The 22,878-nt window shown below is 39.9% G+C and overlaps 1 protein-coding gene across 1 annotated transcript; it reads left to right on the forward strand.

Moving 5' to 3' along the window:
• Positions 1-361: 361 nt before the first annotated feature.
• CASP2 (caspase 2) lies at positions 362-18,818 on the forward strand. Its single transcript, XM_005523809.3, has 10 exons — positions 362-651; positions 5,923-6,090; positions 7,573-7,648; positions 9,003-9,097; positions 10,518-10,694; positions 11,826-11,954; positions 12,364-12,454; positions 15,928-16,077; positions 16,164-16,273; positions 16,876-18,818. Exons 1-10 carry the CDS (start codon positions 502-504, stop codon positions 17,008-17,010), a joined length of 1,281 nt encoding a protein of 426 aa, XP_005523866.1. The 5' UTR covers positions 362-501; the 3' UTR covers positions 17,011-18,818.
• The last annotated feature ends 4,060 nt before the right edge of the window (positions 18,819-22,878 follow it).

Here is a 22,878-nt window from a genome sequence, read left to right on the forward strand (position 1 = left end):
TACAAGCACGTTGTCATTTCTGACTGTAGCTGATTTCCGCAGAAACCCATCTCAGCAGAGGCAAAAGAAACTAAAACTAAAATAGTAAAAAGCAAAGAAACTAAAATAGGTTAAAAAAAAAAAAAAAAAAAAAGAAGAAAACAAAAAGAAGGCTTCCCAGGAAAGCCGCACCCCCGGTACTCCTCCCGGCAGGCCCAGCCCGTGCCCCGGCTCCGCACTCCCTGAGGGGCCGCTCCCCAGCCCGGGGCAGGAAGAGGCGGGAAAGCGCGTCCCGCGCGCCGCGGTCACGTGACGGCGGGAAGGGCGTCCCGCCGTTTGAATCGCGGGGGCCGCCGGGAAAAGGCGGGAGGGACGGCCATACTTTCCGCCCACCCGCCCGTCGTCAGGCGGCGGCCGCGGCCCGCGGGGTCCCGCCGCTTCCCCCCGAGCCGAAAGCCGCGACGGGGACGCGGGTGGCTCCTTGCCGCGGCGCTCGGCCCTGGTGTCCCCGCTCCTCCCAGGATGCTGGCGGCGTGCGGCATGCAGCGGTGCCACCAAGAAGCGCTGAAGAAGAATCGGGTGATGCTGGCCAAGCAGCTGGTGTTGAATGTGCTGGTGCAGCACATGGTGGAGAAGGACATCATCACCGCGGAGATGGTGGAAATGATACAGGTATTATCGCGTGTTGAGCTTTATTTCTGGCTGAGCTCGGTGTCTTTCCTTGCAGAGGCAGCGTGGAAGGAACTCACCTGTTACCTGCAGGTTTCAGTGCGATTGCGCTCAGAGGACCTGCAGGGGTTTGGTTGCAGCGTGCAGGAGAGCTGCAAGGTGCTTTTTTAGGAAGAAAAAGCGCATTTCCTCTAAGATTCCTTGTGTTCTGGTGTGCAGCTGCAGCAGGCTGCGCTTTGTGGATCGGATGGTGGCTTCCAGTCCTTTATTGTAATTTTGCCCTTATATTTTTTTTTTCCAAATGAAAAAGCAGGAATAGTATGTATTTCCAAACGATACTGTGAAAATAAGTGAATGAGTGTGTTATGTACCAGTTCGCTGTGGCATCTTCCATATGAATAATTTGTGCTTCATTATGTTTTTGTAAATAGCATGAAGCACATTGCAGTGTTCTAGGTTCACTGTTAAATAGCAAATGCTGTTTGTTTGTAGGCTCGTGTTTACTTTCCCTGTGCAGTGGGTAGAGAGAAGTTATTGGAAACAGCTTGGGATTTTTCCCAGAGAGGTGGTAATGCACAGAACACTGTGCAGGATGGACATGCAGGATTTCCAAAGAAAGCAGACTGGAAAGGAAGTGGTTGAAGCTGCACGTCAGGTGCACGTCAGGTCTTACTGCTAAGATTTTGATAGCGGTGAAGAAATAACTTTCTGATTAATTTTGAGTCACTGTCAAAGATAATGTGAATCACTTTGCTTACTGTGACGCAAAGATAATATTAGGTGCCTCATGGGGCCTGTCAAGGATGTTACTGCTGAATTGTGGGTGCTCCAGGCAGTCTCACCTGAAATAGCTCCAATCCCTAGTGGAAGAGAACAAAGATACAAAAACGGTGAAACAGTGCAAGCCAGAGAATGAATCAAGGACTTCTCCAGGTTTGGGCTGAAGTAGTTGATTTCTTCATGGTAGCTGGTATGGGACTGTGTTTTGGATTCGTGCAGGAAACAGTGTTGTAATGTAGCGGTATTTTAGTTATTGTGAGCAGTGCTGACCCAGAGCCAAGGCCTTTTCTTCTCACCCCACCCCACCAACAATGCTGGAGGTGCACAAGAAATTGGGGAAAGTGGGGGGGACACTCATCCGAGACAGCTGACCCCAAATGACCCAAGGGATGTCCCGCTCCATTTGGTGTCATAGTCAGCATGTAAAGGTAGGGGAAGAAGAAGGAAGGAAGGGGAAACTCTGAGTGGCAGAACATGGTGCTAATGATGCCAAGGTCTTGTGTGTGATCCCTGTATTGGCCATTCACTTAAATGTTTGACTCAATGATCCTTGTGGGTCCCTTCCCACTCAGAATATTCTGTGATTCTAAGTCACCATTGTGAGTGATGGAGCCCCGCTGTCCTTGGGAATCTGTGGAATGGCTGAACACTGCCTGCCAACAGGAAGTAGTGGATGAATTCTTTATTTTGCTTTGTGTGGGTGGCTTTTACTTTACCTCTTAAACCATCTTTGTCTCAACTTTTCTCACTTTAATTCTTTGGATTCTCCCCACTGTTCCACTTGGGGAGGAAGTAACTGAGCATCTGATGCTTAGCAGCCCACAGGGGTTAAGCAACAGCATTGCTGAAGTGTGGATGGTGAGTTGGACTGGGCTTTTGATGGCTTGCAGTTTGTCACCAAAGGGGGAGCAGGGATAAGGGAAGAAAAGGAAAAACAAAATCCTCTCAAATGTAAGGTAATGACAGGGGAAGTACTCTTTTTGGCAAGGTGCTGTTGTAGTTAAAAAGTATTAAACTGAGACAGAAGGGAAGAAGCCTAAAGGAACTTTCCCCTTCAGATACGAGTAAAAGGGAATGCAACAATACTTAGTAATGGATTATCAGTAAGGAGAAAGGTGTTATGATGGATAAGTAATGATGGATGGTAAAGAGTGATAGCTTAGTGGGAAAACTATGCCTAATACAATAAACACACCTAACTAAGAGCTTAAATATGTATAAATAGCAGTAGCAGCCTGAGCAACAGAACAAGAGTGACTTGAACTACTGTTGCAGGGTATTGCTCCGGAAATTGCAACAAAAATTAAAATATGGCAGAGGTAGAAGGAAAGCTGCAATTGCAAAATATGCAATGTACTAGAAGGATAGAAATGAAGGGACCATTTACTGGATAGTCCTAGAGGTAGGAGTGCTGTGGAGAAAAAGTAAAGTGCATTTTAAAAAAAAATTGTTCAAGTGGAAAACACTTTGGCTTTCATTTTCTTGTAGTAGGTCTGTGAATTTTTAATATTCTTCCTGTCTCTGGCAAATGTGAGCACAGGTCTTAGAAGTGCTGTTAAGTAGCCTGTTATTGAAAATGTATCGTGATGCTGATCATCAGTACCTTAATGGAAACAGGAGGAGCCAAATGCCATTTTCTGATGAAAGAGAATAGATTGTCCTGGATATTATAACTGACTGGTTCTATATATATCCTCCTGCACCCCCAATAAGTCAGGAAGTCAAGATCTGGGTAAATAGTTATGTTCTAAATCATCTTTTCTTAAAAACACAACAGTTACACTGGTCCTGATGGCTTGATTTAAGCTAAACAAAAGAAGAAAATGGTTCTGGAAATAGAGAACTTAAATAAATTTCTGTAATCTAAGAGAAGTGAAATAAATCAAGGAGCTCAGGGAGATGAAGCATGACATTTTTTCCAAGTGTGAGGTGTCAAACCAGTACTGAAACTTTACCACAAGTAAGAAAAAGATGGAAGAGGGAGTGTGTTGCAGGAAGAGCCACTGAAGACAAAGGTGGTTGAACTGGGTGAAGCGCTCACAAGAAATATGAAAAGTAGAGAGTCTGTAGGTGTGCAACACTGGAGAAGAATCAGTAAATAGAAGCTGCTTCCTTTGATGTGTGAAATGTGGGGAGATAGTAGGATCTGACGGTATTGAATTTAAATTGGGTCATTCAGAAAGATACTAAACCATGAGAGTTTTTTTCTACTGTATACACTTTCAATAAAGAGTAAAGAAAAAAATTGTGTTTACTTTTTTTCACTGTGGTGAAAATGATGCTATAATTATCTAGGTGAAAACCCAGAAGAGGGGGATTTCAAACACAAAGGAAAAATTATGGTGGAAATGAAGTGGGACAGTGGAAACAGCTGTTTTTAAGGCAAGCTCCAACATCTACTTGCCTTCTTGTTGGAGCCTCAGATGTTCTTCCAGAGCTCTGGGATGGACTTCTAAAATTGCAGATATGGTAGCAGGAGCTTTCTTGCTTTTTAAATGAGTACTCTGTACTGTAATCAAAGACTGAGATTGTATAGATACAGAGATTTCAATACTTTGTTGGTCACTAGACGGTAATGAAGGGGTCACTGGTTTTGACAAGTGATGTAAATTTGATTAGGATGTTTGTCAATTATATGCTTTTTCTTTGGATTCTGCGGGTGTGTAATAGGACTAATTCAGAATTTATTTACAACTAGTTTCTGTTATGCAGATTATCAAACCCATCTGTGAGGGTAAAGAAATAAATTAAGGATGTATTGGGAAATAAAATGAAAGAAGTGTCTTATTCTGAATGCTTGCTGAACATTATTTAGAATAACCTAAATGTGATGTTGAAGATGAAGTCATATTAGGAGGCACAGCCCTGTGAGTGTTTAAGGAAGCATTAAGGAAGAAGTCTGCCAAAAGCTGACTGCTGTGCAGTGCAGAATATGAACATTATGGAAATTTCTTAAATTTTTCAATAAAACTAATGTTCTGGTCCTTGAGGTCAGCTTGTGTTCTTAACTATCATTTATGGCTTAGAATCATAGACTGTGAAAAAGATGAATTACCTTTAGCTTGTCCCAAAACAGCTGCAGATCTTCTAGAAGGGAAGAAAAAGATACTTTAGAAATCAAGTGTCAATTTACTTTATTAGTTACAATAAAGTTCAATGAATTTACAGCACAATACAAGTACATGGAGCTGGTTATTTTCAATGGACTAATGGAGCAGTGTTACCAGGAGAAAGGTACTTTCATATTTCTGGGAAGACACAAGTAAGACATTATTATCAGTACTTCTAGTCAATAGTACTCAGAAAATTCAGAATCCTATGGGAATAGGAAAAGGTACTTACAATGTTAAGAGGTCATTTATGAAAGAAAGTAACTTGTTTCCTGTAGCAAATCAAGACAAATTTATAGAAAGAACTTTCATAAATAAGGGAAAGGACAGAACACTGAAGTCAAGGAGCACTGTTGATAAAAATAAATGCTCTTAGTCAGTCATGAATGAATATAGATCTAAAATTATAAATAGGTTCATAAACATTGGGTCAACAAGATTTTGCAATATCCTCCCAAACAATGCATTGGGGCCAAAACCAAACTATTTTTGACATTGAGCTTGATAATTATGAATGAAACCAGATGCTGATATCTTCTGTAGCAGAAGACCTACACATGCACCCCAAGGCTCTTTTGTTTTCTGATTTTTCTGTGATTACTGTGTTGTTAGGCCTTAATTCTGTGCAACTTATCAGCTATTCCCAATCGTCCACCAAAAGGAGAGATCTTGTATCTAAGTGAAAATTTAAAAAATAGGATGAATTCCAAATAAATAAAATTTATTTCTGATACCCAGTATTTTGTTATGTGATTCTTGGTGTGGTTTAGGGAAGGGTATAATTGTGTAAATTATACATTTTGTTGGCAAATACCTGTTCATATTCTAACAATTAGAACTTCTTGGCACTGTTTCATTTTTTGATGGTTACTTTTCCACATGTACTAATATATATTGCTTCATTGGTTTAAGTGTTCATCTGTACATAGGAAATACCATTCTAGAATTGACTGCATATAGTATGTATTTTACATAATGTTTTCTGGAGGATTTGACTATCTGCATGACAACATAAACTACTGAATAGTAGTAGAAGCATTATTTTCAACTTTGTGTATTCAGAGAAGTAGATACTATTCCAATGGAAACTGGCAGTAAAATTTTAGAGAGAATACGGTTTATTACTGTGTGTGGTCATGTATGAATTGTTGGCTTGTTCTGTTGTCATGTACTCCCACTCTTGTGCAAATAGGAGCAGAGGAGTGTGAATGAATCAGCTAGGAAGAGTATGATGGATCTAGCACAGCTAAGCATAGTGGTGGAATGTTTTTCTGAAATAAAAAAAAAAAAGGAAAAAGTTGTTCTGATGATTCATTTAAAGTTAATTATGTCAGGTGTTACTTGACACTTGTTACTTGTTAATTTTTTTTTCCTCTGGATTCAGGCCAAGTCTGGGAGCTTTGACCGAAATGTGGAATTCCTCAATTTGCTGCCCAAGAGAGGCCCCAATGCCTTCTCGGCCTTCTGTGAAGCTCTGCGAGAAACCCAACAGCAACATCTGGAGGCGGTGATCCTGAATACAATGTCCAACCTGAGCCATGAGATTGCAAGGGTACAACAGTTTTAAAAAAATAAGATGGATTTGGGCACAAAAGCAGCTTTATCAAATGGGAAAAACTCAATTGTTTACAAAGGATAGGATGGTTTTGTTGCAAGTTGAAACTTGTAGTAGCTCTAGTAAAAGCAGAGAGGAAGAAACTTGGGAAGAAGAGAATTTTCATAAAGAATCACAAGGTGGTAGAGGTTGGAAAGGGCCTCTGGAAGTCATCTCTTCCAACTTCCCTGCTCAAGTATTACCTTCAGTAGGCTTCCAGGGTCACATCCAGGCAGTTTCTGAATATCTGCAGGGATGGAGACTGCAGTCTCTCTGGGCAACCTCCTCCAGTGCTCAGGCACCTCACAATAAACAAGCATTTCCTGATGTTTCAAAGGGAGTCTCTTGTGTTTCAGTTTGTGCCCATGGCCTCTGGGTCTGTAACTGGGCACCACTGAAAAGAGCCTGGCTCTACCCTCCTTGTGCCCTCCTTGCAGGTATTCATACACATCAATGAGCTTGCCTTGAGGGATGAGGAATCACCTCCCTTCATCTCTTCTGCTGGCATCACTCCTTCCAGTGCAGCCCAGGGTACACTGGTGGCTCCTGTTTGACTTGGCAACACCAAGTCCTTTTCTGCCAAGCTGCTTCCCAGCTGGTTTGCCCCTCGGATGTATTGGTGATGGGAGTGATCTCCCCCAGGCACAGGACTTTGCACTTCTTTTTGTTGAGCTGTACAAGGTTCCTGCAGTGTTTTTACATCCAGCAAGTTCTTAATGGATGTGTAATCAGTGATCCAAAAATTGAAAGAAAAGTAATTTTTTCTCTGAACTTTTTTTGGTTTCATGTTCAGTGATTGTCTGAGTAAGCTCTTAAGGAAACAAATACTTTTATTTTTTATTATTTTTTTTTTCCTTTTCACTATGTGTAGTTAGTGTTGTACTAAAGGAAGAATTTTGTAAAGATTCCATGTTCTTTGTGCTTTGGCAAGGATGAAAACTCTCAGTTAACATATTTTATACAAAGGAAAGGAGAGTAAATACTTCTAGACAAATATTCCCTTACTAAAAAGTAAAATTTATCAGACTACCCTTTTAACTTTTTGGTTTCAATTTTACTTTACTATGCAAACAATGAAATTTTGCCAGCAAACAAAAATAGAGGAATCACAGACAAATCAAGTTTTTGTTAAAACCAAGGAAGCTAAGATGACCCCAGCTAATAGATTCTAAACTGAGGATTTGCGTAGAAGTGGAGATGATCAAAGGAGAGGAGTCCTGCATTGATAGAAAGTGCTGCTGCTGTCTTGTCATGACGTTTCTTTTGGAAGTGGACCATAATACTGTCATTTATTATTATTATCATCATAATACAGTCATTTTTATGTGTAAATAAATGCATGTATCTTTTCTTCCATGATATCTTCAGCTTTGTACCATAGAGAAAAAAAAATAGCTATTTTATGCTACTCTTTTTCATGGATTTATTGATGTCTTTTAGCTTGAACACTGTCATGAATCAGATCTTCCATACCCTGCCAGAGAGTCCTGTAATTCAAAGAGAGCCCGTTGGCTTGGTGAGTTGTGCATGATTTGCTACCTGGTTGGCTCCTGCCAATTTCTTAAGACTGTCTTAATTCAATTCTAGAAATAAGCTTGCCACCACTTGGCTTATCCCAGGAATACAAACTTCACAGTAAACTGCATTATGATCAAGGAGGGTGCTTTATAGCATTTGGGAAGAGACAGCCAATACATATTTCTTGTTAGCTTCATTTATTCTTATGGGACGCTTAGTTGCATAAAACAGTACGTCAGTAAGATTCTAGATTTTGCAAAGGTTTTCTTGAAGATTTTTAATCGAATTTCATTGAGCTAGCGCTCTGATAAGATACTGACTTCAGGCAGTATTCCTTAACCAAGACTTCCTTAAAAATTTAGTTTAAGGCCTTATATGTGTTATGTGGGTCCAGCTTGCTTTTCTGTAGTTTCTATCAAGTGCAGCAAATCAGCTTTTCATTAACATGTATTTGCAACTTAGACCAGGGGACTGGTCTAATAAAGAACTGTTGGAATTAATCTTCTTGCTAGTTTTTATGTTGCCTCTGGTAATGCCTGGAGTACTTTTTCCCTAACTGCAGGTTTACCTTTATGCTGGTTCCTAGGAGCTCTTGCTGGTGTTAAAGTGCCTACTTTTTGGAAACTTTTATTTATGTGCAAGGGTTTTAGGTTGGGTTGTTTTGATTTTTTTAGAGCATATGTTCCTCCAACCAGGAGAGGCATGCCTCAAAAGGCTGAAAGAGGATTTCAGAAGAGATCGTGAATGCCATTAGCTCAGTTTCTTCGGTACAGAGGAGTGAGTGTTTGTCTGCAAATGGCAGATAGTTGATTATCATTCCCCTCATCTGCTGTTATCCAGAGGAAGGTGTTCAGAGGCAGAGAAAAAAAGAAAAGGGCTTTGCACTTCATGAAAGTTAAAATTGTCTCGTTTGATCACTTATGCATGTGTTCAGGATGGGAGGCCTTTTATGAAAGGAAAGAACTATTCTGTTTGAAATTTTCTAGCCACATTTCTTCAGCCAAACTCTGAAAGTAAGAACATACTGTGCAAAACAGCAAAAAGCACAAGGATCTTAAATTAGATGAGAATTCTGTTTTCATACTCTAGACTAGGCTTTAGATAAGGCTAACCCACATACAGGCAAAAATAAATGCTGTCAGTTAAAATAAATAAAATGAGTATACCATTATAGTACTTTTTTTTCTCTTCTGTGTTTCATTTTGTGTCAGTAGTCCCTGATCAAACAAAATTTTTGGAGGTATGAAATATGCATAAATGAATATAGCTCAGAATTTGCAAGTTACTACCTTAATGCAGAAGCTTTGTGTCTGAATTTTTTTGTTTTTATTGATATATTTGGTTTTGCACAGAACCAATAGAACATTCCTTGGATAATGGAGATGGTCCCTTAGTTCCTCCAGTGAAGTATTGCACTCCTGAATTTTATCACAATCATCAGCACTTGGTAAGTTGTTGGCAGAGGAAGTCTTGAGATGTGAGACATATGAGATGTTTGGATCTATCAGCTGAACATGTACCACTTAAATTGAGTTGAAATGCTTCACTGGGATGCAGATCAGGGTTGTGCTATTTGTGTAACTGAAAGGTGTTACCAGTCATGCTCCATTTGACGTGGTTCTCATTTACAAGTGTCACGAAATACTGAGAAGTTCTGTAACTCTTAACAAATCTTTGCCTCTGTTTTTTTGATTGTGAAGAGCCTGGTGAAATATCTTCTCTACTATTGCTCTCTGTGAGCTGTCAGTATTATTGTCTAAGCTTATTTGTCTATGTCCTCATCTTCTGTAAGATGACAAACCCTGTAAATGACTTTAAGATAGTAGAACTGTTTTAAACTAGAAAGTTGGCTGTTTTAATTGCCAACTGTACCCAGCAGAGTTCTTAGGCTTAATAACCAGATCAGGATTCTGTGCTAGAATTCTACATGTGGGTAGAACAATCTGAATTTCTAATCTTTCTGCTGCAGTTTGAAATTATATGTGTACTCTAATTACTTTTTGTTGATTCTGTCTGTAAAGCATAGATTGTGGTGGGGTGGCCTTAAGGAAAAATTACTTTGTGTTGTGGGATAAATATTTCATTAGGGTTATGCAAAGTCAGAGGCTCTGTGTATAACAAAACAGTTTTTGTTTGTGTGTTGTTTTTTGTTTGGGTTGGGTTTGGTTTTTTGGGGGGTTGTTGTTGTGGGGTTTTTTAGAACTGCCTGTGGGCATGACTTGATTAATAAGCAGTGCCAGTGTGAGCTTGACTGAGCTCCTTTTACATCTGTGTCTGGATACAGCTTATTTGATATTGTCCTTTGCTATTAAATTTTACTTCCAGTTTACGGGAGTGTTAGTAAGTGAATTACTATTGGTTTGTTGTTGTTAGAGTGGTAGGGACAGAGAGGGAGCTTAATCTGAAGGCACCCCTCTTAAATTAGTTCTTTTCCTGTTAACCTCTTTTGCCAGTTGCATAATTTTAAAGATCAGTGGCTGATGGTCCCTTGCTGTTACAATTGCACTCATTGCTGTTTTACATCTCCCGCTGCTCCCAACAGCAGTTAAAAATGTTAGCTAAATTTTACATTGTGTTCTCCTTTGATGGGAGTGACACAATTATATGGGGCCTTGTTGAGGTGAGTAAAGGGGAAAAAGTTAGCAATATCTAATTCACAGTTTGAAATGGGTAAGCTGTGTTTCTTTTAAAATGAGGAATAAGGCAAGCCAGTCTAACTTATTAATAGTAGTATTGTAGCATTGTCAGTTGTGGAGGCTGGCAAGCACAGGCATATCAAGTTGGTGTGGAATGATAGCTGTTCTATTCTAACACACCATTATTTCCTTGTGTAGTCTAAATTTACCCATTTTTAATCTTCCTTTCAGGCATACAAGCTGACATCAGAGCCCCGAGGCTTAGCACTGATCCTCAGCAATGTCCGTTTCAGCAGCGAGAGCGACCTGGAATATCGCACAGGGGGAGACGTGGACTGTGCTTCCCTGGAGATGCTTTTCAAGCATCTCGGGTATCAAGTCACTGTTTTTTGTGATCAAACTGCACAGGTAAGGGGCTGATCCCAGTACTTCACAACTGGTGTGGCTGAGAGTTTGTTTCATAGTTGTCTCAAGAGGTTCCCTTTGGTTCCTAGCTAAGCTTTGAAGATATGAATTATCACTGAAGGACAGAAAATAAGGCTAAACATGATGTCTGCTCTCATGCTGATCAACATGAGAAAGCTTGGAAGGCTGAGCTCTTCCAATGCATAGTAGTATCACAAAGGACTACAAGAGGTATTACTCTGGTCTGACCCTAGTGCAAAGGGCAAGAATTTTGAGACCACACCTGGCATGTGTGTTAAAAGCACAAATTAATAAAGTCTTCAGTTTACTTTAGATAGACTTTTCCAGTGTCCTACTCTCCTAAAAGTTAAACTTTGCAAATATTTAATGTAGTCTTTGCTACTGTGATGTTTTCTTGTCACTGATGATGTCAACTAGGATCCTATTTATCAGTTTTCCAATATCCATGTAGTTCAGTTCAGCTCTTTAAGTCTTTGCTAAAAATGTGTATGTGCTTCACTTAGGTAAATTGGTTGTGTTCCATGACTAACATAATCAAGCCATTCTCCTTAGGAATGCAGTTGCTGTCCTCTCCAGCATCATTTGATCTTAGTCCTTTTAAATCCCGATGAATTCAAGTGATACAGGACCTGTTAAAGAGTGTTCTATTCAAGAACAGAGCTTTTGCAACATTGATATAAGATATTTGCACCTGCTGTGTTGTCAGAGTTCCCAAAGTCTTCCAGTTTAAATTTTGAATTGAAAACTAATGTCTGAATGCTTGAAGTCCCAGAAGTATGTATCTGTTAAGTTGCTCCAATATCCAGGCCAGATTCCAGTGTCAGTGTAAAACCTCTGCAAAATTGGCCTAAGTGATTCCTGCTTCACACTGTTACACTTAGGACTGAATATTGCATAAAAGAACAAGAATATTTTGCCTTTCTTTTTTTTTTTTTTTTTTAAGTAGAATAGGTCTTTTTCATGTATATTTGATGTGTGTAAGGGTTAAATTTGATGTGTGTAAGGGTTTTCTTTGTAACAGGAGGGCCATTTGTGTTCTTCCCAGAAAATTGATTCACTTTACCTGTGGAAGTCTGGAAAGCATTGAACTTTTCTTTTATTTCCCTGTTCTAGGAGATGCAGAATTCATTGGAGAGATTCTCCAAGCTGCGAGAACATCGAGATGTGGATTCCTGCATTATAGCTCTGGCTTCCCATGGTGTGGAGGGTGGGGTTTATGGCAGTGATGGCAAACTGCTAGAGGTATATTGCTGAGTCCTGATCTCATGTTGTAGGTTATCTCTAGGAAATTAACAATGTTAAAAACAACAAGAAATTATGCAAGACTGAGGATTCACATTTCTTAAAATAGGAAAAAACAAGGGCTGGAGGGAAGGAAAGGGCAGGGGGCTGTCTGTGGGAGGTCTGTGAGAAAATGAAAAATGGCAAGTAGGAGAAATCATCTCTCTGTATAAATAGGTAGAGTGCATGAACCCAAGCAAGTATGGGTCTGGGGAGAGGGTGGAGAAGGGATGTGTTTGTCACACACTGAGTTTGCAGATAAAGGAGAAGATACCAAGACTGATGAGGTAATAAAATACAGGGAAGCAAGGTAAGACTGGGTTGGCTTACAGAAGACCACAGTGAAGAAATTTCCTCTTTCTTCTCTCAGTTGCAGGAGGTTTTCCAGCTCTTTGATAATGCAAACTGCCCAAATCTCCAGAATAAGCCCAAAATGTTCTTTATTCAGGCCTGCCGGGGAGGTGAGTGCCCAAACACTAAAAGCCATGTACTTGGCATGCCATTAAAGGCTCATTTTGCACACATGCACACCCTCACATTCAACTTGCTGTCAACTTTCCTCTTTGCTTCTCTCAGGTGTAAGTGGGACCCATATTCACCTCCCTCTGCCCTGCTGCTGCCACTGCATCTGTTGCTCTGTAAGTGTCTTTAGCTCTGCATGAGGTGTGTGCATTGACTTGCAGACCCCAGAGCACTTTAGTGACATAAAGCTCTGCCATATCCCACTCATCCCTTGAGGCTTCCTCATGCTGTGCCTGCAGTAGGGGGAGTGGGGCACATGATGCACGAATAGCAGCACAGCATGGAGCAGTACACTAGCACTGGAGCCTTGCTGAGGTCCTGTATTTCTCTTGATCTTCCATGTGTTGTGTCTCTTGTGGCTGTCTCTTGAGCTGTCAGAGTTGGTTCCAATTATTTTTGGGGTTTTGTCTTTTTTCTTTACCTTAGCCTGTTCTCAGCCTCAAATGACCTTGTCCACATACTGCTGTTGAATTCTTACATGTTGTACAGAACTCTTTTCATGATTCTTACAGACTTCTTTTCTGTGCTTTGTGTACCTTTTATTTTTAATTCTGCTATTCCTTTTCCTTCCTTTTCTAACTAAACAAACACCTCTGTAACTAACTACTTTTCATATCTGCTAATAATCAAATTTTTCCCTCAAGTATTTTTGGAGTCTGAAATTGCAGGTATTCCAAAGTGAAGCTCTGTCTTACAGTTTCTTTTTCTCCATTGTGATAGAGGAGTTTTCCTGGTGTGTATGGTTTTCCCCCTGCTTTTCCCTTGTTCCTCACAGTTGTCTCCCTTCTTTCTCATTTTTAGCAAGCTTTATGGTTTGTCCTCTAGTCTCTACTCTTGTTCAATCCCAATGCAGGGAAAAGCCCAAAGTCTACATGAAGTATTTTGGTGATCAGAAATATTTGATCCTTTTAAGCATTTGGGAATATTGTAACATGCATGTTTGCAATATTAATTGAATCTGATTGCTTTCCTTATGGGAATGAACATTTAGATACTCTTGAACAAATATGAATGTGCAGACTCAGGGTGGAAATAAGTGTAATAAGCCAGAATTTTCAGCTGACCTCATTAGGTAATTATGTTTATTTGACTGTAATGTTACCTGTTAAGACTAAAAAATCAAGCTTGGCCTTTGTATTCCAAAAAAAGTTGCAGTTAAGGAAAAGTGGCAAAGCTTGCTATTTAGGATGCTTTAGAACTAGGATATTGCAATAGACAGAGGATTCAGATACTTGAAAATCTGGAAGGAAAAACTCAATTTAATAAAAAGCCAGCAAAGAAGGCAAACCCCTGCCTTGTCTGACCTCTTTTAAACCTTGATTAATAGCTGGAGGGGAAAGCCAGTTAGAAAGTAATTGAATTGCCAGCAAAAAATGTGTATCCTTTAGACAGCATTCAAAGGACTGTGTAAATAGTATTGTCAAATTTCAAATAGTAATCAGTCCATTTGTGCCATACAAGTTAGCTGGAACTAGTTGAAAAAGATGAGAAATGCGTAAGTTCTTCTTCTCTGACCTTACATTGTAGGCCTGCTCTATCTTCTGTTAATGATGCATTTTTAAAAGGTAGATAAAGAACTGATGGTACAGTCCTAATTCCCACAGAGCCTTTGGCAGGAGTGTACTAAAGTTTAGTAGTCCACCTATGGTCATGGATCAAAAGCCAGTGGCAACAGAAAACAATGGGAAGAGTTTCAATGTGGTGTAAAATGAAACTTTGATGTTGCTTTATATCTGTTTGATGCAGTAGATTCTAAAGAGTGAACAATTATTCTAATAACTAGGTAGTTAGCAGTTATTTAAATTAATTGGCAGAACAGCTGAGAGCTTCAATACAATTTAGACTAGATGGATCTCTGGCTGCGGCTCTGTGAGTTAGAGGTTAGTGCTTTTGCACATTTTAGTTAAGTTGACTGAGTGGTGTTTGAAGACATGCATGAGGAAGATGTGTAATTCTGAAGTGTAATTCTGAAGCTTTAATCAAAAAAAGTTTTGATTTTATACATAATGGGGTGATGACAGTGTGAATAATAGAGTTTGACTGTAAAATTACCTGAGTCTTCTGAAATAAAATGCACAGTGAACAGTACACTAAATTTTTAAAAAGACAGATAACTGGAAGGATTTGGGGAAATGTGATAAAAGACATGAAAAAGTGTGGTTAAAAATGAAAAAAACTTGCATTGCTACCCTGAAGAGATGAGGAAAGGAACTTAATGGAAGCCATTATGAAATTCTGAGCTATGGACACTTTAATTCTAGGCTGTTTCAGACAATCACACCCCTCCCACGTTTTTTTTTTTTAGAGGAAAAGAGCAATGTTGCTGACTTATGAACTGACCGCTTTCTGCGCAAAATTGAGATGCCACCTGTGCCACTGCCTGATGAAGGGTTAGAAATCCAAATGTATTATTTAGGCATGAGCTAGCAATAAAAATTGAAAAACATCTTAGGAGGAAGGCCTCTTAAATGGACACTTAAACCTCGTAACACTAGACTCTGATTCTGCTGTTAGGAAGTAACAATAATAGGTTCTCATCTTAGAACAAAAGAAAACAAAAAGGCAAAATTATGTGGAAAATCCGTAAAATGCAGTTTTAATTTTCTTGCAACGTGGCTGGACTATCAAAGTTACCACCACTAAGCAATTAGTTGAGATTGTAATGGAAACTCTGCATCATGTAGAAAACCAACTGAGAATATCTACACTTGCATAATACATACTAATGAATCCTGGAAAGGGCATTAAATGATCTCCAGGTTTTAAACTAATCTCCGTGGGCTGGAGTTCTCTCTCATGTTTGGGGTCAGATTATTTTGCGTTTTTCTGCTGCACAATTTATGCTTTTAGTTGAAACAAGCAGTATTGTAATCAGGTTTTAGAACTAGGTGAGATACTTGGTCCAGGTTTTTTGCATGTCCTGGGTGTAGATCTTAGCAACCAAAATTACAGCTCTTCTTTGAGTTCTGCAGTAAATAGATAGTTAGCACTGCAAAGTGCACTAGACATTTTTGGATATTTCTGGGGCAGGTATGAGTGGAAAAAAAAATCTTTGTGGCTAGGCATCAAATCCTTCCATGAATGGTGGAGAACGGCCAGGAACATCCCTGCTTTCATTGGTTATCCCATGATCTGCACAGGAAGAGGTGGGAGCAGAAATCAGCATGCAGATAAAGTCAGGTTAGGTTAAGCAGGTGAAGCAGTTGTTGGTATCTGCATTAGTTTGTGCAGAAGAACTTTCAGATGAGTTTAAAACAGATGAGAAAGCCTAGAGCTAATGCAAAAACTTTCTGCTTGACAGTAGTTGTGACGTTGCTGATGACAAAACTAAGGAACTCCAGGAAAGCTACATCCAGTAATTCAGGATAATTTCTTCCCCTCTTCTCCCTCTCCTTGTTTATTGGCACCACAGATGAGGTAGACCGGGGAGTGGATCAACGAGATGGCAAAGGACGGTCAGATTCTCCAGGCTGTGAGGAAAGTGATGCGAACAAGGAAGAAAGTCTGAAGCTGCGGCTGCCGACATGCTCAGATATGATCTGTGGATACGCTTGTCTGAAAGGTACTTGGCCTCTACATGTTGGGCATAAGGAGGTTTCATGTGTCTGTGTTCCCCAAAAGTCTTCATGGTGGACACTCTCTCACCAGGCACTGCAGCCATGCGAAACACCAAGCGTGGGTCCTGGTACGTCGAGGCTCTCACCTCAGTGTTTGCAGAGGACTCCCAACACACTCATGTGGCTGACATGTTGGTGAAGGTAAAGCACGAGGGCATTTATTCTCCCACTCCTTCCTGGTTTTTGAAGGGCTTTCCATTGCTTCAAAATGCTAGGATTAATCTAGTGCTATTAAAGCACTTATTCTTGCCTGGTTTGTAGCAAAATTACAATTCTTTCCTCGTTCTTATTTATTTATTTATATACAGTTCCACAGCAGTTTAACCCAAATAAAGATGCTGTTTCCTTGACTCCTTCTGTTTCATTTGTGTGGTTGCATAGTGAACTTGCAAGTAGAGTTCATATTGCTTGCCAAGAATTCCTTTTCTTCTATAGAAATAGCTTTTTGTTTTCAGGTGAATTAATTCCCTGAACATGTAGACAACATAGCTGCAAAAGCACCAGTACTCATATAAGGTAAAGACTGAGAAGTGGAGGAAGGAGTAGTGAAAAAAGCAGTGTGACCACAGCAACTTGAGCTGCTGTGGAACTTCACCCTAGTTCTTTATCCTTCTTATAGTTAGGGGGCTACTTAATACATTAAACATAATTATCTATGAGTACAGAAAGAAATTACATTTTTCTTCTGTCCTTTTAATCCTTCCAGTTACTTAAATTTATTTTTTTCTTAATCTCACACCTAGGTGAATAGGCAAATCAAGCAACGGGAAGGTTATGCCCCAGGCACCGAATTTCACCGCTGCAAGGAAATGTCAGAATATTGTAGCACACTCTGTCGAGACCTTTACCTGTTTCCTGGCTATCTACCAGGAAAATAACCTTGCCAGCTCTGTTTGAAGAGAGACACTGCCAAAGCTGAACTTTGACCATGGATATCTGTTTTCACTCTTACAAGCTGTGACATAAGATGTGCAAGCAAGCAGTGCCAGTATAATTCTTCGTCTTTTTCAAAAATCAACTGGCAACTCTCCTTGCAATCTGACTCAGTTCAGGGTTTAAAATTCTAATATCCCAATTGGCTCTGTTTGTATAGAAAGTGATGGAAAGAAGATCAGCATTGGAACTGGAAAGAAGTGGGAACATCCTTTGGAAGGAGATGTAAGGACATTTGTAAACAAAGTGAATGTGAAAATGGAAATGGACTGCTAGTACAGTTTTTTTTAAGTTAAGCCTTTCTGAAAGGAAAATCAGTCAAAAGATGCTACTTACACTTGTACTCTAATGATTTTAAATACTTTCTGCATGATTCTTCATACAGGACAGTCGACTCCTGTGCACATTAGAAAAGGGCTCCTTATGAAGGAGAATCCTCCCCCTCTCTAAAATGCAAAGTTATTGTTCTCAGTACATAACACTTTACGTTTTGATCACTTAAAAGTCTATTTTTCTACGTGTCTTCTATAGCCAAGTCATCAAGAAAACTACAAGATATCCCAGATTATCAGCAAAACACAGACATATATGCCTGGCATATAAATGACCAGACACATAAATACACATAGACAAATATGCCTGCATAAGACACTCCAGAAATAGTTTTGAATCTAGAAATTCTAGATTAACTCCCCTTGGTCCCAAGAGTGAGCAACTGCATGGACTATTCCTTTTGAGGAATTTGTTTGCCATAGTACTTGTTTGTCACAATAGACATTCAGTCCGCCAACTTCTCAGGAGTCTATAAATTGCACTGTACAACTGAAGCCCTGAAACTACAGTCTTGTACAAGAGGATGTTTTTTCTTTTTAATTAACAGAAATATTCAAGGCAGCTCTTCACGGTCTAAGCGTGTTGCTTGGAGTATTTATCACTGCAGTTTTCTTCCCTTTTAAATGAGAGGGAAGAGTTTTACATTATTGTCCAGTTCTGTGAGTTTTCTTTCTTAATCCATGATCATTTAAAAGTGTAATCTGTCACTTCTTATGGAAATTCCTGACACAGTCTTACCATGTTATAATTTGTGTCCTGCTGTGTCCAACTGTAGTTTCTCCCACTCCATAGGATGTGGGAGATGGGCATTGTTCTCTTCTTGTGGTAGACCCTAAATCCTGAGATACTGGATTACATACAGACTACAGGTAGCTCACTTCAGTCCATTTTGTAGCACTAAGTTGGCAGAGTTCCTGGCTTTTTTTAAATGTAAGTATAGTTTTTAAAGTATATTTTTCAGGATAGAATTATGAATAGGAAGCACAAAGATATATGGAGGGAGGCTGGAAAACTAGGCATGTGCTCTTTCTATTATTCTGCCTAGGAAATGAAGGCTGTGTTTCCTCCAGCTGGCAAAGGTGCAGCATTAACAGGTATCCTGCATTTATCCTACACACAATGGGATGAACAGAACAAGAATCATACTTGCCAATTGGTGCCTTACTCTGAAGTCTAATATACCAGTTTATGGGCTCCTGTACCTCCCTGGAGTATAAACACTGTCTTCCTGAGTGCTCCCTCTATGAAATGGTGCAATATTTTACAGATAGGTTTATTGATGAAGCAGTCCATTCTGATGGATTAAATTTCTGTAGGATTGCATCAAGTTGCATAATCACTGCCACTTTTGTATATCTTTTTTGTATAATTGTATTTTACTGCCTTGAGGTGTCAAAATAAAGAATTTTTGTTTGATTAATCTGTGTCTTCTGTTAGGAGAGTTACACCTCTGCAGAAATGGAGGTTCTACGTAAAGAGAGTCTTGTGTGATTTCATGAAATAGCACATCCCAGAGGGGGTTTTGAAGCCTGCTACTTAAAGCTGCAACCACTATGAGCTGCTTGTAAGTTTTGGTAACACCTGGGCCAAAGACTGACACATTAATAAAGAGATATGAGGCAGAACCACCAAGTAGGAGCTGATGTTGTGCTTCAGCACATAAAATACTGACCTTGGGAAAATTTTGAGCTTGGTGTTTTTGAAGGAAAAGGTGTCAAAATGAAGGGTTCCTGGAAAAGAAGAGTTTTGGAGGGAGGAAGAGACTGAAAAGAAAGTGAAGATACCATCTGTCAGAGTGATTATGGAAGTGGAGGAAGGTCCAGGGGATCAGAGAGCTGCATGAGAAGGGATGCCAGGGAATGTGTAGAGGCCTGATGCATAAAGCCCAAGACTTGTAACTGGGAGCAGCTGTACAACACAGAACTTTCTGTTCCACCTTCACAAGTAAGCCATGATCTTACTGCTGGGCAGGGAAGCTGAGATCAAAGTAATGCACCTGGGAGAAACTCAATTAGTGTGAAATAAGGTAGAAGCTCTGTTCTTGTAAGCTCTAAAAATAATCCCCAGACTCCACATCCACTAGAGGTTGCAATTTACCCTGTTTCATCCATGACACCTTGAAGAGTTATCTCTTTTTAGTGAAAGAGTACATTGGTTTATTAAAAATACTGAATTCTAATATGGGAAATCTAGTACTGATTTTAGCATTGGAATTACCAGCATATACCTGTGCAGAAAGTGATTCTAGTAGGCCAGAAGATGAAGTAAACAAGATGTTTGTATTAGCTGAGTTCTGAGATACTAGCATAATTTAGGGAATTACTTTTAATAGCTGGGATAGCAGGGCAGTGTTAACAGGTTCACATTTTGTCTGGAAACCAGAAGGATAGGGTCAAGGATTTTATTTGAGATGGGGAGTAAAAACAGTGAGCCCAGTGTAGAACAATGTATTTTAAAAATCTTGAGTTGCATGAGAATAACATTTATTAACAGAACAGTTCAGTAAATAAATACAATTTTAATTCTAAACTGATTTTGTTTCCCTATTTGTGATTACTAATAGATAGCCAAAGGATTTGATTTTGTAAAAGTAGTTACTGGTCCCCTCAAAAATTAGGAGGTACAGAATGGTATTGAAAGAGAGCATATGCTTCCAAAACATTAAAAGGTTTGGCTAAACATCTATAAAACATCTTACAAAATTTATGCCAAGCTGAGACTTCTAACATGCACTGTACCTGTTATACTGTTGTATAATTTGTTCTTACCCCTCAGGGTATGAGAATTCTTCACTATATCACAACAGTAAATTATTAAGTTAGGAGAAGGAAATGCAAGAAGATACTGTTATGTAAGGAAATGCAAGAAGATACTGTTATGTAAGAGATTCTGTCATCGGCATATGCATACAGAGAACAGTTTCTTTAAAAGGAAGGGAATGAAATGGAAATCTCCAGAGAAGTTACAATCAACTTGTCACAGGATCAGCAGCCTTGGTGAGTCTTTTACACTAGGAATGAATGCTATGTCCTACTCAGTGCCATTTGGCCTGCTGTTGCTGACTTTGCCACTTCTCATTGAAATCTTTTCTGTTGAAGTTTGATATTCTTTTGTTTCCATTCATCTGCATTTGATATTTGTTTATGGGAACTGCTATGTATAACTTGGTCTTCAGACCATATTTTTGCACAAACTGTTTTGCCTGCATGCACAAATTCTGAAGATGACATCTGTGTAATTTACTACATCTTTCAAAGAGCTCGGAGTTGCACTCAGATTTCTCTGACTTAGAAAAGTAGATGGAACTGCTGTGGTTTAGGCTGATTTTTTTTTTAAATTTTAATTTTCCTTTTGGCTCTCCTAAAAGTTTTTATTTGCAGCTGCAAAAAATAGGAGCAACAGTAATGCCTGCCATAGAAACCATGCTTTGACAAAGGTGAATTTCACATTGTATTGATAAAATACTTGGATTTGGATTTGGATTTGGATTTGTTAGGTACAGGTGGTAAAGAAAAACACAAACTTAACAGCTGTTGGTATTCAGTCACTTGTAAAAGATGAAAGGAAAAGGACGCACTGAGCATAGGCTTGAATTTACTAAATAGATTCACACAAAAATAAACACTTAAGGAAGTCTATAAACTGCCACTTACTGTTGCAAGTCTGGTTTGGTTATTCCTCCTGCCCAGCCTGGAAACCCTGGGCTCCATGCCTTAGCAGCTGCACCCAGGACAGGTGCTAGTCCCATCCTAGAGGCTGGGCAGGAGCAGACACTCCTCCACTCCTGTTTTTAAGACCAGGATGCCAACACCCCTGGTGTGACCAGTTCCTAGCACCAAGTCCCCTCACACAGGTCTGAGCTCATTGAGTTGGTCCAGAGAGCTATGGCTGCTCCAGCTACTGTTGCTGAGACCACACTTGCTTCAGCTCTTGTCCCAGCACCCCAATCTGACTGCAGTCACTGGGCCAAATTCACTCATGCCACTCTCACCAGCTGCTGGCACCTCAAACTCACAGCACTCATGTACATGGGATAATGACATTTCATGGAGAGATAGTTAAGAATGCATGTAATATGAAGACAGACACTGACCAGCCTTGCTCTTCATGAAAGCTGTCCTTTTCCATCTATTCCCCTCATTATTCCTCCACTGCCATCTTCCTTCACAGTCCTAGTTCAAATCCTTATGTTCCTCATTTCCTCCTTTGTAATAGTTACAAACTCGAAGCCAACCCTCTCCAAAGCTGTGAATGTACCTTCTTAATGGCCTGTCAAATAGGGACTCTAGACATTTGCTCCTTTGCATGATCTCTGCTCCTCATTGTTTCTGGGTTCTGGGTATTTTTATTTCTGGCTTCCCATTTTCTGCATTGAAAAGCTCCTTGACTGGATAACTTTAATAAAGGTGACACTTTCACCTTTCACGTGCTCTTACATAACTCATATTTATTTTGTGGGAGAAACAGCTTAGGAAGTGATGATGTTGCTCATTTTTCTTTCTCCCTCAATGAAAAGCTTTACAGATAGCAGATGATAGGAAAAAAAAAGAAGAAAAAAATAAAGCAGTTTTCTATGAAAAGAACTGTGGCCTATATTATCTGCTCCATTCCCCACAAACTTCTGTGCTTGCTGCTGCCTCAGGGTACAGCAGACAGTAGCTGTGACTCAGCTGAGGACATAGCTGTTGCCACAGCTGCTCAGTGCTCTGTTTCTCAAGGCAGTAACTCACAGCAGCAACCTGATTTTGTCCTTTGTACACTGTTATCTCCTCCTTGCTTTTCTTGTGGCAAAGGCCCAGGACACACAGAATGACAAGGGGCAGGTCCTGTCTACTTGGCACCCCTAAGATGTTCCAGGATCTTTAACAGCCCACAAACCTTTCCTGACTCCTGTTGAGCTGCTTTAATTGGTTTTATGTATAAGAAATTTGAATTTGAAACTGAATTTGAAATTTGAACGGAAACCCAGGAGGCTCTGTCTGAACATCAGGAAACACTTCCATACCATGAGGGTGCCTGAGAACTGGAGGAAGTTGCCCAGAGGCTGCAATCTCCATGCTTGGAGGTACTCAAAAGCCATCTGAATATGGTCCTGAGCAACTGGCTCTAGAAGGACCTGGCTGAGCAGGGAAATTGGGCCAGATGTCTTCCAGAGCTCCCTTCCAACAACAGCCATTCTGTGATTCTGGGTATAAAAGATACTGAGTGCTAGTTATGCCAGGGGATGAAGGTTCACAAAGGTATGAAGAATGCAAGGACAGCTGTTCATTTGTGGTGAGGCAACCAGCAATAATGGGTGTGCTTGAAGAAAAATTGTTAAATGTGAGGACAGCATAATAGTAATTCATTTGAGGAATAGTCTTCCAAGGCCTGCTAGAGAACTTCCCCTCTCAGATGCTGATGCTTCACAAAATTGTCCCTGAAACAGGCTGTGGGAATAATCCTCTTCAAGCTACAGGAGGGTGCTCTTGTCTCTAATT

The sequence above is a fragment of the Pseudopodoces humilis genome, chromosome 2, assembly GCF_049639895.1.
Source record: "Pseudopodoces humilis isolate 2021_Gansu_Grassland_sample_001 chromosome 2, ASM4963989v1, whole genome shotgun sequence".
NCBI classification, from domain to species: Eukaryota; Metazoa; Chordata; class Aves; order Passeriformes; family Paridae; genus Pseudopodoces; species Pseudopodoces humilis.

Excerpts from the sequence above, each read along its gene's own strand:
- CASP2 (XM_005523809.3), top strand. The coding sequence starts at position 502 with ATGCTGGCGGCGTGCGGCATGCAGCGGTGCCACCAAGAAGCGCTGAAG. Across the intron at positions 6,091-7,572 it reads TGAGCCATGAGATTGCAAGG|CTTGAACACTGTCATGAATC; the intron begins GTACAACAGTTT and ends GATGTCTTTTAG. Across the intron at positions 16,274-16,875 it reads TGGCTGACATGTTGGTGAAG|GTGAATAGGCAAATCAAGCA; the intron begins GTAAAGCACGAG and ends TCTCACACCTAG.